The sequence below is a fragment of the Acipenser ruthenus genome, chromosome 5 (assembly GCF_902713425.1).
Source record: "Acipenser ruthenus chromosome 5, fAciRut3.2 maternal haplotype, whole genome shotgun sequence".
Classification (NCBI taxonomy): Eukaryota; Metazoa; Chordata; class Actinopteri; order Acipenseriformes; family Acipenseridae; genus Acipenser; species Acipenser ruthenus.
The window spans coordinates 65952194-65964920 of record NC_081193.1 but is presented as its reverse complement, the minus strand read 5'-3'; the positions used below and the strand labels follow the sequence as shown (position 1 = coordinate 65964920).

Sequence of the window (12727 nt, the reverse complement as noted above, 5' to 3'; positions counted from 1 at the left end):
GTTATATATCATAACCCTGATTCCCTGAAAGAGAAATGTTATTCCATTACCAATTTCGATATACCTCTGTGTAGCCCGAATTACCTAAGTATATATGTCAAAGCTGCTTGAAAAGAGCCCCCTCTGCATCAGACACAGTCCCCGCCCCCGAGGGGATAAAGTGCAGCGAGCAGGAGGGATCAGCGACAATTTTTTATTCAAGCACGCTGTGTTGGAGTTAATGCAGCAATCTCGAAAGGTAAATGATAACATTTCAGGGAACCAGGGTAATGATATATAACCCAAAGTTCCCTTTAATGTACGAAATGTTATTCCATTACTGATTGGGATACTGTACCCAAACTGTCAGGACTTGCAGCACTGGCAGATGGACACATGACATATGGTCCACAGAACCTAAAAAGTATGGGGAGAACCCGCACCTCAGTGTGCATGCTGTAAAGGGAATACTGAATAGTTGCCCTTTGCATGCTGGTATAAATACCAAGGGTTTGGGGAATCTATGACATCTAGTTTATAGAAACACTTAGAGATAAGGTGTAGGGTAAACCCACACTATGGTATATGTATGTCAAAGGGTAGACTGAGTGGCTGTCCTTCGCACACAGGGCCGAAAACCTTGTAAAAGTATGGGGGTGGTTGCCCATACTGCAGCATTGCATATGTCAGAGATAGATGCACCCTGGGATAATGCCCAAGAGGTTGTGGAATGACCAGTGACCTTCTCTGGTGGGATCTGGTACGCTGACAATGACTGCAGCAGAGAAGACTGGTAAGCTACAAGTATGCTGCTGTAGTTCCCCAGGCATGTGGCAAAAGCAGCAGTCGCATAGCCTTTCTTAAGCAGCACTTCAGTTACACAACATTGCTTCTTGTTAGGGCAGGAAATGTCCCAAGAAAAAATGGCAGGTTGGGCATCTGAACAAACGACTCAATGGAAGCCTCAACAGGTGGGATGTGGGTAAGGTCCAGCTTCTCTGCATCGTGCCAGACGCTCAAGAGACAGCAGGGGCCATTGCTGGGTGGCCCCAGGAGGACTGCACCTCCTGCAAAAAGTCTGGCAGTATTTGGTGGAGTGAGCGCTGCCATGGCGGAGAGAACGTCTGGATTCCATTTCCGGTGCCCAGGGCACATGCAGTTGAACTCTCAACCAGAGCATTGAGCTCCTCTGACATGGAGGAAGCCACCGCAAAAGACTCTGTCCTCAGACAGGCGGTGGGTGGGGGAGCGCAAGCACTGGCCTTTCAAGTCCTCAGAGGCTGCAAGCGACAAGATGTCCTCATGAACCAGATCAAACCCATACACGGCTACCTGCGCTGGGGTGCTCTCGGTACCAAGTGAAAAAATACTGGTACAGACTGCTTGGTGCTCAACATGGACAAGGGGCCAAATCGAGGGGCTCTGAGCTGTTACCGAGCTGTGGAAACAGGTGGTGGTGCACAGAAAAGTGAATGTTCTGTGGGTACCACTTGGCAAGAATACACAACTTGTACCGGTGATTTGATGCAATGGCTGATATCTCCCAGCTAACTAATCTTCTACTAGTAGCCTTCGCTAAAGTGTGCTGACCAGCTGCTCACTAAAGTGGCATTAGACACTGGGGAGACGTCCACCCTCGCTGGTCGACCCCAGTCAACACAGCCACGCAGAGTATCTAAATAGCCTTTAACCCTAGCGAGTGTCTTGTCTTGAAGTGCAGAGACGCTGCCGATCAAGACAGACAGCTGGAACTAGGGGCCATCTGTAGCCTAACAGGGAGACAAGCCACTTCAGCGCCAGAGCAATTTCCCTGCAACGACAGAAAGGAGGTGAAGAAATGTATTTACTTTTCTTTCCTAATGTTAGTAATATAAATATTACACTCTCTCTCTCTCACACATTTTGGCGCTAGGAGGGAGAGAAATAGAAAAAAAGGCTCAGGAGGAGTGCAGCAGCAAGGAGCTGAAGAGCATGGAGTTAGCCTAGGGGGGGGGGGGGGGGGGGGACTGGATCCAGGGACCGCGGGGAAACACACAGGCTTCCAGCACTGCACAAGGCCACAGTGCGAAGTAACTAGAACTGAGGGCTAAAGGTGCAGAAAACACGCGAAAGTATGATATATACTAGCAGCGTGAATATTTTTCCCCAAAGGAAAAGGGAGAGAAGTAGAAACAATTTTCAACTTCTCACAAACAACTTGGGTCAGAGATTTTGTGCCTGACGCAGAGGGGGCTCTTTCAAGCAGCTTTGACATATGTACACAGACATATCCTAACTCGGTAATGGAATAACATTTTGTACTTGAAAGAGAACTATTGTTATAATCATTGATCATTTCCATCAACCAAGAATTATGTTTAACAATTCTGCCAATGGAAGCTGCATGGAAGATCCATTAATATATGATGGATAATTGAATAATTCCCACTATTAACTGCCAGGCTATTCATGTCTCCATAAGAAACCATTACATTAAGAATATAAAGTTCTATTAAAAAAAAAAACAAAAAAACACACACATCACCACAAACAACGTGGACCAAATGATCCTATGTCACAAATGATCCTGCATCAATGCATTTCGAAAGAGTATTCTGCTATATACAGTGTACACATAAAACAGTAGGTAGAGTTGCAAAGCCATCTAAACTGTTCACTAATATTCTGTAAAATTCAATTTTGGTTTCATATGATGGGGCACAAGAAAAGCTTCATCTGCAAAACCTCAAAAAAACAAGATTCGCACACACACACACAATAACAAAAAACGGTAAGAAAAATCTATCCCTAAACAGTAGTCTGCATCTTTCTATAAATGTCAAAGTAACTTGACTGTAGCTCACACAATAATTCCATAAATCATTGCACTTTCATTAGCTACATGGGTTTCAATTGTGCAGTTCTGTTATAGCAAACATGTATTTTCATTTTAAAACCAGATATCTGGTAAAACATGAGGTTAAAGAAAGTTCTTAGTTTCTATGTCTTCTGGGTCAAAGCCTCTAACTGAAAGCATGGCATTCAATAGGGCAAGCAGCTGCTTTGTTATATGACAGGAAAGAAGCAGTTGAAGATTGGAGGACAATTTCTCCCTCCAGATGAAATAACCAAGGAAGTGCAACAGTATCTGAAAGCATCACTTGCTAACAGATATTTCTTTTAGTAATACCAAATATAGTGTTTTAAAGCAAACATACATACAGACGTGCTCAAATTTGTTGGTACCCCTCCACAAAAAACGAAGAATGCACAATTCTCTCTGAAATAACTTGAAACTGACAAAAGTAATTGGCATCCACCATTGTTTATTCCATATTTAATAGAAATCAGACTTTGCTTTTAATTTTTTATTCAACATAATATTGTAAATAATAAAACAAATGAAAATGGCATGGACAAAAATGATGGGACCGCTAACCTAATATTTTGTTGCACAACCTTTAGAGGCAATCACTGCAATCAAACGTTTTCTGTAGCTCTCAATGAGACTTCTGCACCTGTTAACAGGTAGTTTGGCCCACTCTTCCTGAGCAAACTGCTCCAGCTGTCTCAGGTTTGATGGGTGCCTTCTCCAGACTGCAAGTTTCAGCTCTTTCCATAGATGTTCGATAGGATTCAGATCAGGACGCATAGAAAGCCACTTCGGAATAGTCCAATGTTTTGTTCTTATCCATTCTTGGGTGCTTTTAGCTGTGTGTTTTGGGTCATTATCCTGTTGGAGGACCCATGACCTGCGACTGAGACAGAGCTTTCCGACACTGGGCAGTACGTTTCGCTCCAGAATGCCTTGATAGTCTTGAGATGTCATTGTGTCCTGCACAGATTCAAGGCACCCTGTGTCAGGCGCAGCAAAGCAGCCCCAACACATAACCAAACCTCCTCCATGTTTCACTGTAGGTATGGTGTTCTTTTCTTTGAAAGCTTCATTTTTTCGTCTGTGAACATAGAGCTGATGTGACTTGCCAAAAAGCTCCAGTTTTGACTCATCTGTCCAAAGGACAGTCTCCCAGAAGGATTGTGGCTTATCAATATGCATTTCAGCAAATTCCAGTCTGGCTTTTTTATGTTTTTCTGTCAAAAGTGGAGTCCTCCTGGGTCTTCTTCCATGGAGCCCACTTTCGCTCAAAAAGCGACGGATGGTGCGATCAGAAACTGACGTACCTTCACCTTGGAGTTCAGCTTGTATCTCTGGCAGTTATCCTTGGTTCGTTTTCTACCATTCGCACTATCCTTCTGTTCAATCTGGGGTCGATTTTCCTCTTGCGGCTGCGCCCAGGGAGGTTGGCTACAGTTCCATGGACCTTAAACTTCTTAATAATATTTGCAACTGTTATCACAGGAACATCAAGCTGCTTGGAGATGGTCTTGTAGCTTTTACCTTTACCATGCTTGTCTATTATTTTCTTTCTGATCTCCTCAGACAACTCTCTCCTTTGCTTTCTCTGGTCCATGTTCAGTGTGGTGCACACAATGATACCAAACAGCACAGTGACTACTTTTCTCCATTTAAATAGGCTGAATGACTGATTACAAGATTGGAGACATGTGTGATACTAATTAAAGAAACTAATTAGTTTGAAATATCACTATAATCCAATTATTTAATTATCTTTTCTAAGGGGTACCAACAAATGTGTCCAGGCCATTTTAGAATATCTTTGTAGAATAAGCAATAATTCATCTCTTTTCACAGCTTCTTTGCTTTATTCTATGACATACCAAAGGCGTGCAAGTATACATGATAACATATCTTTTAATTTCATCACTTTTCAGGAGGAATGAAGCATTATTTCAATGAGCTGTAAGGGTACCAACAAATTTGAGCACCTCTGTATGTGTTTCAAAATGGAAACCTATACAATAAATGTAAGTGCACAACAGGTAAGATTTATGGAATTATTATTTAAGCTACAATCACTTTAAGGAAGTGTCAGTGTCTGCAGCCAAGAGCTTTTCCCCCAGTATCTAGCTTGGTGTCGTTACCAACCTACCCGGATAGGTCCTTCTCCTCTGGTTGGTCTTGTTTCATGGATAGGTCCTTCTCCTCTGGCTGGTCTTGTTTCATGGATAGGTCCTTCTCCTCTGGCTGGTCTTGTTTCATGGATAGGTCCTTCTCTGACTGGTCTTGTTTCATGTTTTCTTTAAGCAGGTTAACACAGTTATCGCTGGGTGCCTCTCTCTCATCTTCCTCTTCCTTATCGTCATTATCTTCCACCTCCTCCTCTTCCTCCTCAGTTTTTAAACTGTTGTCATCTTTTACAGCCAGTGACTCTGGCTCAGTTTTATTTTCCCCCTGTGAATGACAAAGTTGAAAATGATTACTGAGATTTGTACAATACAGTAGTTTCTTGCTAATATAGGACACCGTTATGCCGTACATATGGATATGCCAGACACAGTGTGTACCCCCCCCCAATAATAACCAATTTTGTGACGCTAGGTCACTGTGAATGGCATGATCTAAAGACACACGAAGAAGGAGAAAAAAAGGAGTGTCATTTTAGTAAAAGCATTTGGAATAACTAATAGCCATTAGTATTACAGGTAGGCTCATTAGAACAACTTTACACTTGCCAAAATATACTCAAACCATATTCTGTAACCAACTGATTAATATCTCAGGCAATATCAGACACAGTTTTAGTTTAAGAGGTTAGCATAACTTAAGCTTTTCACAACGACAAACATGACTAAACAACTTCCTTAACATAGTTAGAGGCAATACAAAATCACTATGTTTTGCAAATTCTATTCAATAGTTCTCTGTATCACAATCATAGCTACAGTTAATTTAGCACACTATGTACTGTGTTCTATCACAGGTAAAAGTTACTTATTACATATAAACAAGAAATACTTTGCTCCTTTAATCTGAAAGTTCAATACTTTCTATGAACAACATTTTTAGGAGATTTAAGTAAATATTGTGTAGGTTAATAAGATGCCAGTGGTAGCAAGTTAACTATTTTGTGCATTCCCCGTGCTCACATATTAATACACATTTTATTTGCACATGAAGTGATTGTGCAATCCCTGTGCCTAAACACAACTATATATTTTAAACACTCGTGCTAAACATCCCACATTATATCCCGTGCAGCAATATATATACACCAACCTTAACCCTTTGCGATCCTATGCCGGACCTGGTCCGACATTGCAATTTTCCCTTTCCAGTCCAATGTCAGACCCTGTCCGACATCATCAAAAAGACACAAAAAACAGGTCTCTAGTCGTTTTTTCTCCGAAAAAAGCAGATAAAACCATTCAATGGCCGAGTGAGATCAATAGGAGCCGAGAGAAGCCGAAAAAAAAAAAAAAAAAAGGGGGGGGGGGCGTATCTCATGAATACCGATAGACCCAGCATCACATGGATAACAGACATAAACAAACAAGATAGCTGCTTCCGCATCCAGCGTTCAGAGAATATCACAGACATTTGCAGAGCTTTTTTTAGATGTTACAGTAATAGAATAATGACTTGGCATCGCATTATTGAGGAGTTTGGTGATAAAACGAGTGATCAGGAGATGATTTATCGGTATGCACTCAAGAGGTATGTGAAAAAAACAGCGAACGAGGGGTGGGGCGGGGCTGGAGATGCAGTACTGAGTGTCCTGTTGATATGCAGTGCCTTTTAAACCTGTTTTACTGTGAAGAAAAATACTTTTAAACAGCGCATCTAAAATAAACTGCGTGTGTGAAAACAAATTGGCTCCGACGCGCCTGAGACGCGCTGAATAAATGGACCACTAAGGGTTAATACACCACACGCAACACATAACACATAACACACACATGGGCGGGGCAAACTGCCACAGTTACATTTTAAGAAAAGGTCACCTTTACGTGAACAATCAGTTGCAAGTGCTAGTCTTGCAAATACAGTATGTTCAATGTCAGTTTATGGCCTTGTTACTGCAGTAAAAATGTCAGAGATTCCAATTGGCTTTTAACACCCAGTGCATAAGTTAATTCCCATAGATTGATAAATTGGTTGTAAAGGTGAGGGAAGGACAATGTTTCTTGTTTTGAAATCAACACATTAATAAAAGGTGTGTTTTGATTTATTTAATACCTGCCAACAAATACTTCTTAAAGGCAATTACTGGGAAAATACCAGTATCAGCACACCCCTAACTTTAACATTGCTAAATTAGTGCTCTCCATTTAGTAAACAATACAGAATATACTGAATAACTTACAGAAGGATCTTAAGAGCAGATACCTGTAGCTCCTAGTTTAATTTACATGTTAAGTGAATAGCTAAACATAGTAAACTGTGCTTAACCTTTAACCCTTTAAAGGACTGGGATCGTGTTAACACGATCATACTGAAGTGGTCTTTTAGGCCCGCGATCGTGTAAACACAACAGGGCCACCGTACTTTGCAGTACAGGGACTGACGTTTACTTTATTTACTTTATAATGATCCCTAGAGTGTTCTGAAAAAAAGGATGCTAAAAGATGCTACTGTAAAAAATTGATTTTTAGTGAATTGTTATAGGAAGAGTCAAGTACAGTGAAAAAACGCCTGGTTGTGGGAGAGCATCCCACTGAAAAATCCTTGGTCCTTAAAAGTTTAAATGTGTTTTAATTTTTTTTTAAAACACATTTTCAGCTGACTTTGTCTTTCTGTCTTTGAAATTCATAAGAAAAAATATTTTTAGTTGTATAGACTTGAAAATTATTATTATTTATTGGTTCAGGATACTCTAGATTCTTTCAGATTTTTCATTCCAATAAGTACAAAAAAATCTGATACTTTTAAAAAAAACTTATTAAATTAAAAACATATATATTTCATTAGATTTGGGGATTTCAAAGAGGTACACAAACATTGTATTCTGTTACCTGAAGGACCCTACAACACTCCCTGAAGGTTTTATTGAAAGATTGTGAAATATGGGAAAAAGACATTCTTTCACCCGAGTGATTTTAGGAATGTTGTTAAAAAAACAAATACATGGTTTAGAACTTAAAATAAATACAGAGAACACCTATATTATATAAATGAATCGCGGTCAGAAAATTGATTCACCAGAATCAGGACGTCAGTAATTCTGCCAACAATGATTCATCTAATCGTCTTAAAATTAAATTCTAGGGGCTCCCAAGTGGCGCATCCAGTAAAGGCGCTTGAAGGTTGGAGTTCAGGCTATTCCTATGCCGACCGAGGACGGGAGCTCCCAGGGGGCAGCACTCAATTGGCCGAGTGCCGCCTGGGGGGAGGGAGGACTAGGTCGGCCACGTCGTCCTCGGCTCACCGCGCACCAGCGACCCCTGTGGTCTGGCAGAGCGCCTGCGGGCTTGCCTGTAAGCTGCCCAGAGCTGTGTTGTCCTCCAACGCTGTAGCTCTGAGGCGGCTGCATGGCGAGTCTACAGTGTGTAAAGAAGCGGGCGGCTGACGGCACAAGCTTCGGAGGACAACGTGTGTTCGTCTTCACCTCTCCCGAGTCAGTGGTGGTAGTCAGTGGTGGAGTCTAAAAATAATTGGACATTACTAAATTGGGGGGGAAAACAATAAAAAAAATTGGCGACCACTAGCATAGTAAAATTGGAATGCCATAATAAACATTTATTCTCAGGATCTTTATAAGCAATAATGGTGGACACTACTCTTACTTTCTCATTGTGTATATTTATACATAAAATAGTTCGCCATTCCATTGTTATCAGCAATAATGAAAACAAACTGTAACCGTTATATACATTGTTCATGAAACATTATCTGCTTATACCCACTTGTTTCTTGATATTTATAAATGTTGTAAAAACATATACAGACGCTCCCCGACTTACGCAATCGTTCTGTTCCGTTCCGGAAAGCCCTGCGTAACCCGAATTTTACATAAGTCGGAAACGTATATGTCAATATATATCGGATACGTATATCAATCTTCTTTCACTTACAAACTGGTCCTGCACTCTTGCTATCACTTGGTCGCTTTCCGGTCATGATTTGAATGAAATAGGGTGACATAACAGAAATACATTATCACTGAAATAACACGATGCCGTGAGTATCCGATCGGAAACAATAATAACACAAGACTGAGAGGCTGTGAGAGCGCAAAGTCTTCCCTTGTAGGAGATGCTACGGCTGTATTCCTCCGCACACCGCACTACTTTGCATTTCCGTACGCTAAGCAATATTTTCTCCAACTCAAACATTTTATTTATACCTTATGGAACTTTTTGCGTAAGGTTGAATTTGTGTAAATCGGGTCTTGCGTAACCCGGGAAGCGTCTGTATATGAAAACACAAGACAGAACAAATGTCCTAATATAACTAAGTCAAATGCATCACATTTAGTGTTTCAGTTTCTTTCTTATCTCTAAACAAGTTTGTCTGATGTTTTCTCTCTGCGTGCTGCTGAATGTAAATGTAAATGCCCCTCTCAGTGACACAAAAAAAATAAAAAAATCAAGGGAGTGAAATCCAATCCCTCCCCTATCCAAAGATATGTGTTTCCAACCTGTACGGTAAAGTATGGTGGTCTAGTTAATCAATAACATGAAGCACGTTTATTAGGGATGGGAATTTGAAACATTTAAACTCTAAAGAAGTGGTTAAACGATGAATATGCGAGACGTATAACCGGGCACGTGACAAATTTCACCAAAAACACATATTTTTTAATGTATTCATTTTAGTCATTTATCAGCATATACAGCAGTCCGTCGCATATCCGACTGCTGTGGTGCCACAGTAAGGGCGGATATTATAAAAAGGAAGGGGTTTGGCAATTGCCTCCAAGTAGTTTTTCTCATTGGGGCAGGTTTTATTATCGGTCAATCTGGCACTTCAGTGGTGCACACTCTGTGTTCATGCTGTAGTAGGTGTGGTATGGTATCCAGTCCACGTGGTAAGAGGGTTAATGACAAGCGTTTTTTTCTAACTTTTTTTTTTAACAATTATTTTCATCCAATTTTTGGAATGTCCAATTATTATTCAACCTGGCTCACCGCTGCAAACCCTGAACTAACTCGGGAGAGACAAAGACAAGCACTCATGTCCTCCAAAACGAGTGCCGTCAGCCATCCGCTTTTTTTTTTGTTAAATGAACCTTTACAACCATTGTCTGATTGAAGAGGACATTTAAAATATACATATTTCAATATATACTTTGGCGTGTACTTGTTTTTTTTTTTACTTTGTAGTTAAGTCTTTGCAATGTTAAAACGCTATTTGCTTATTTAGGGTTTCTTTGCTTAGAAAATACTAACCAGGGCTGTCAGTATACATCAGAATGTAATATAAAGAGTGTGTACATCTGTAGATGTGATTTAAACATTGACACTGCATAGCATTTAAACGTTCATAAAAATGTACCAAAAGCATATCTTTAGCATTTATCATGTTTACCCAACCACAGGCCCAGAAAGACACTTGAGTATGATCATGTATACACTTTAAAGGGTTAAACATCTGTAAATAAGACATCAAATATGTAACCCTAACCACTTTTATCCTTTTGGTGTGATCCACACTGAAAAACTGTTTAATAAAATCAACTATTACCTGAAGTTTCAACCTTTCCCAAGATCCGATATTACGAAACCAAATCACACACCACAAATCATACCTAATTAGGATGGCAATAAATTGCAGTGCAGAATGTCTATACAAGTTTCATCAATGGTAAAACTATGAGATACATAGGGAAGGATATTCATGAGTGACATTAGCCTGCCTTCGCCAAACCAATCACAAGCCATAACAATTGACTGGTTGTCAAGATGTACCTAAAAATAAAACTGTGACACCTAGCTGCCACATTCAACCCAGGAGGCGGCTATGTTTAAACTATTGCTCATTATTAGATGACTGTAGACAAAAAGCTATACATGAGAGAATAGACCAAAGGCAGTGTATCAAATAAGGGCAATCGTGTATTGAATCAGCATCAGGCACACCGCTTTAGTCCAATTAGAAATATAGGATTAACAATCAGAACTACACGACAGGCAAGTGGGCTTAAACATTTTTACTTGTGCACATAAGCAAAGTAACTGCATTCAATGGTTGTTGCCACTTGGTTTTGGGAATCAAAACGCAGTATAAATCATCACTTATGTAAAATTAAAACAATGGACTTGGAATCCCATAGTTACGTATCCAAAGACACCCAACCACAAAGCATATTTCCCCGTTACTTTGTAATTCCAGATAGAACAGTTATTATAATCTGATGTAAATTATGACAATATAAACAATAACATAAATCAATACTTGCACTTACAAAGATATTAGCCAATACATTAGTCAATGTGACTCATTTCTCATAGTTTTAAACTGTATGACACCAAATACCTTGAAGAGCTTGGTTTCCGTTTCTTTTTTGCACTCTGTCTCCAGTGATGCCTGCTCCTCCTCCTCCTCCTCCTCCTCCTCCTGCTGCTCCTGCTCCTCCTCCTCCTCCTGCTGCTCCTGCTCCTCCTCCTCCTCCTGCTGCTCCTGCTCCTCCTCCTGCTCCTGCAGCTCCAGTTTCTCATCTGTCAGTTCAGGCTTGTAGAGGAGACTCCCATCCTCTTTCCCCCTCCTTATCTCAGGGTTGCTGGCAGATTTCTCTGGCAGGGACATCTGGAACTTGATGCCTGTGGATGTGCAGTACTCCTCAAACCCATACAGGTATCTGTAGTAATAATAATAATAATAATAATAATAATAATAATAATAAATATTAACTACAACTGCCAGGCAGTTTTACAGCTTCCAAGATCAGTACCAGTTGGACATGTTGGCAAGCTGTAGCACTGCAGCACAAGTGTCAGCAACAGATCAGTTTTATGGAGCAGTTTCAATTCAAAATACTGCACTAGTTCATTCTCTCATGATGCTTTATAACTTTAAACACCATAGTAACCATGACCCTATCTACACACTGTAAGGAGTTATAAGCTAGTTTTATATTTTAACTTAAGTAGAGGTCAAAGGTCGCAGGCAAGATCATTTTTGGATAGAGCACATATGGTTTCCTATATATGTTCCATGGTAACCATTAGCCTATCTTTAGTTATAAGCTAGTTTTACATTTGACCGAAGATTTTGAAAGGTTTTCAAAGAAATGCGTCATGTGACCATACTGGTTTAGGCACAAACACAATTTTTGAAAAAGTCAATTGTATTGACACAGGGATGATGCTTGTCAACTTTGGAGTTAATCAAATAAACAATTTTTCAACTGAAGCAGTTTTAAATTTAAGAACGAAACATAGGTCTGGCCGCCATCTTGTTTTACGAAACACAATTTTGCCACATTTGAATTCCACTGTCCCCAGGATGACGCCTACCAAGTTAGGAGTTAGTTGGTTAAACGGTTTGCAAACAGGTGCGTTTTGGCGAATTTGGTGGCAGCCATTTTGATAGTAAAATTTATCACAGCAACTTCTGCTTCGCAAACTTGAAGCGGGTTTGGTTGCTGATGACATGTGCGATTCAGATTAATCAGTTCACCGGTTCCCATGAAGAAGTTTTTGAAAGGTTTTTCCAAAAAATGTGTCAGGCCGCCATCTTGGTTGACGCAGGAGCGCAATTTTTATTTGCATCTGAAGTGTAATCTACACGGGATGATACCTGCCAAGTTTCATGTTGACTGGTTACAACACGTGTGAACAGGAGCAGATTAAAGTTTTGGGAGGAAAAATGACAATAATAATAATAATAATAATAATAATAATAATAATAATAAAAATCTTTACAGTAACAATAGGCTTCCCAAGCCAGCTTGGAAGCCTAATAATA

The 12727-nt window shown here is 40.2% G+C and overlaps 1 protein-coding gene across 3 annotated transcripts in view; it reads right to left on the bottom strand.

The window, feature by feature from the left end:
- Positions 1-12727, bottom strand: part of LOC117402431 (AT-rich interactive domain-containing protein 4B-like) — a 146625-nt gene that overhangs the window by 27680 nt on the left and 106218 nt on the right. For all 3 annotated transcript variants that reach the window (XM_059024391.1, XM_034003560.3, XM_034003561.3), the window contains exons 15-16: positions 11297-11618; positions 4971-5272 (exon numbers count right to left, since the gene is read on the bottom strand). In XM_059024391.1, the coding sequence (XP_058880374.1) occupies positions 4971-5272; positions 11297-11618 (624 nt within the window). The remainder of the gene's footprint in view (positions 1-4970; positions 5273-11296; positions 11619-12727) is intronic.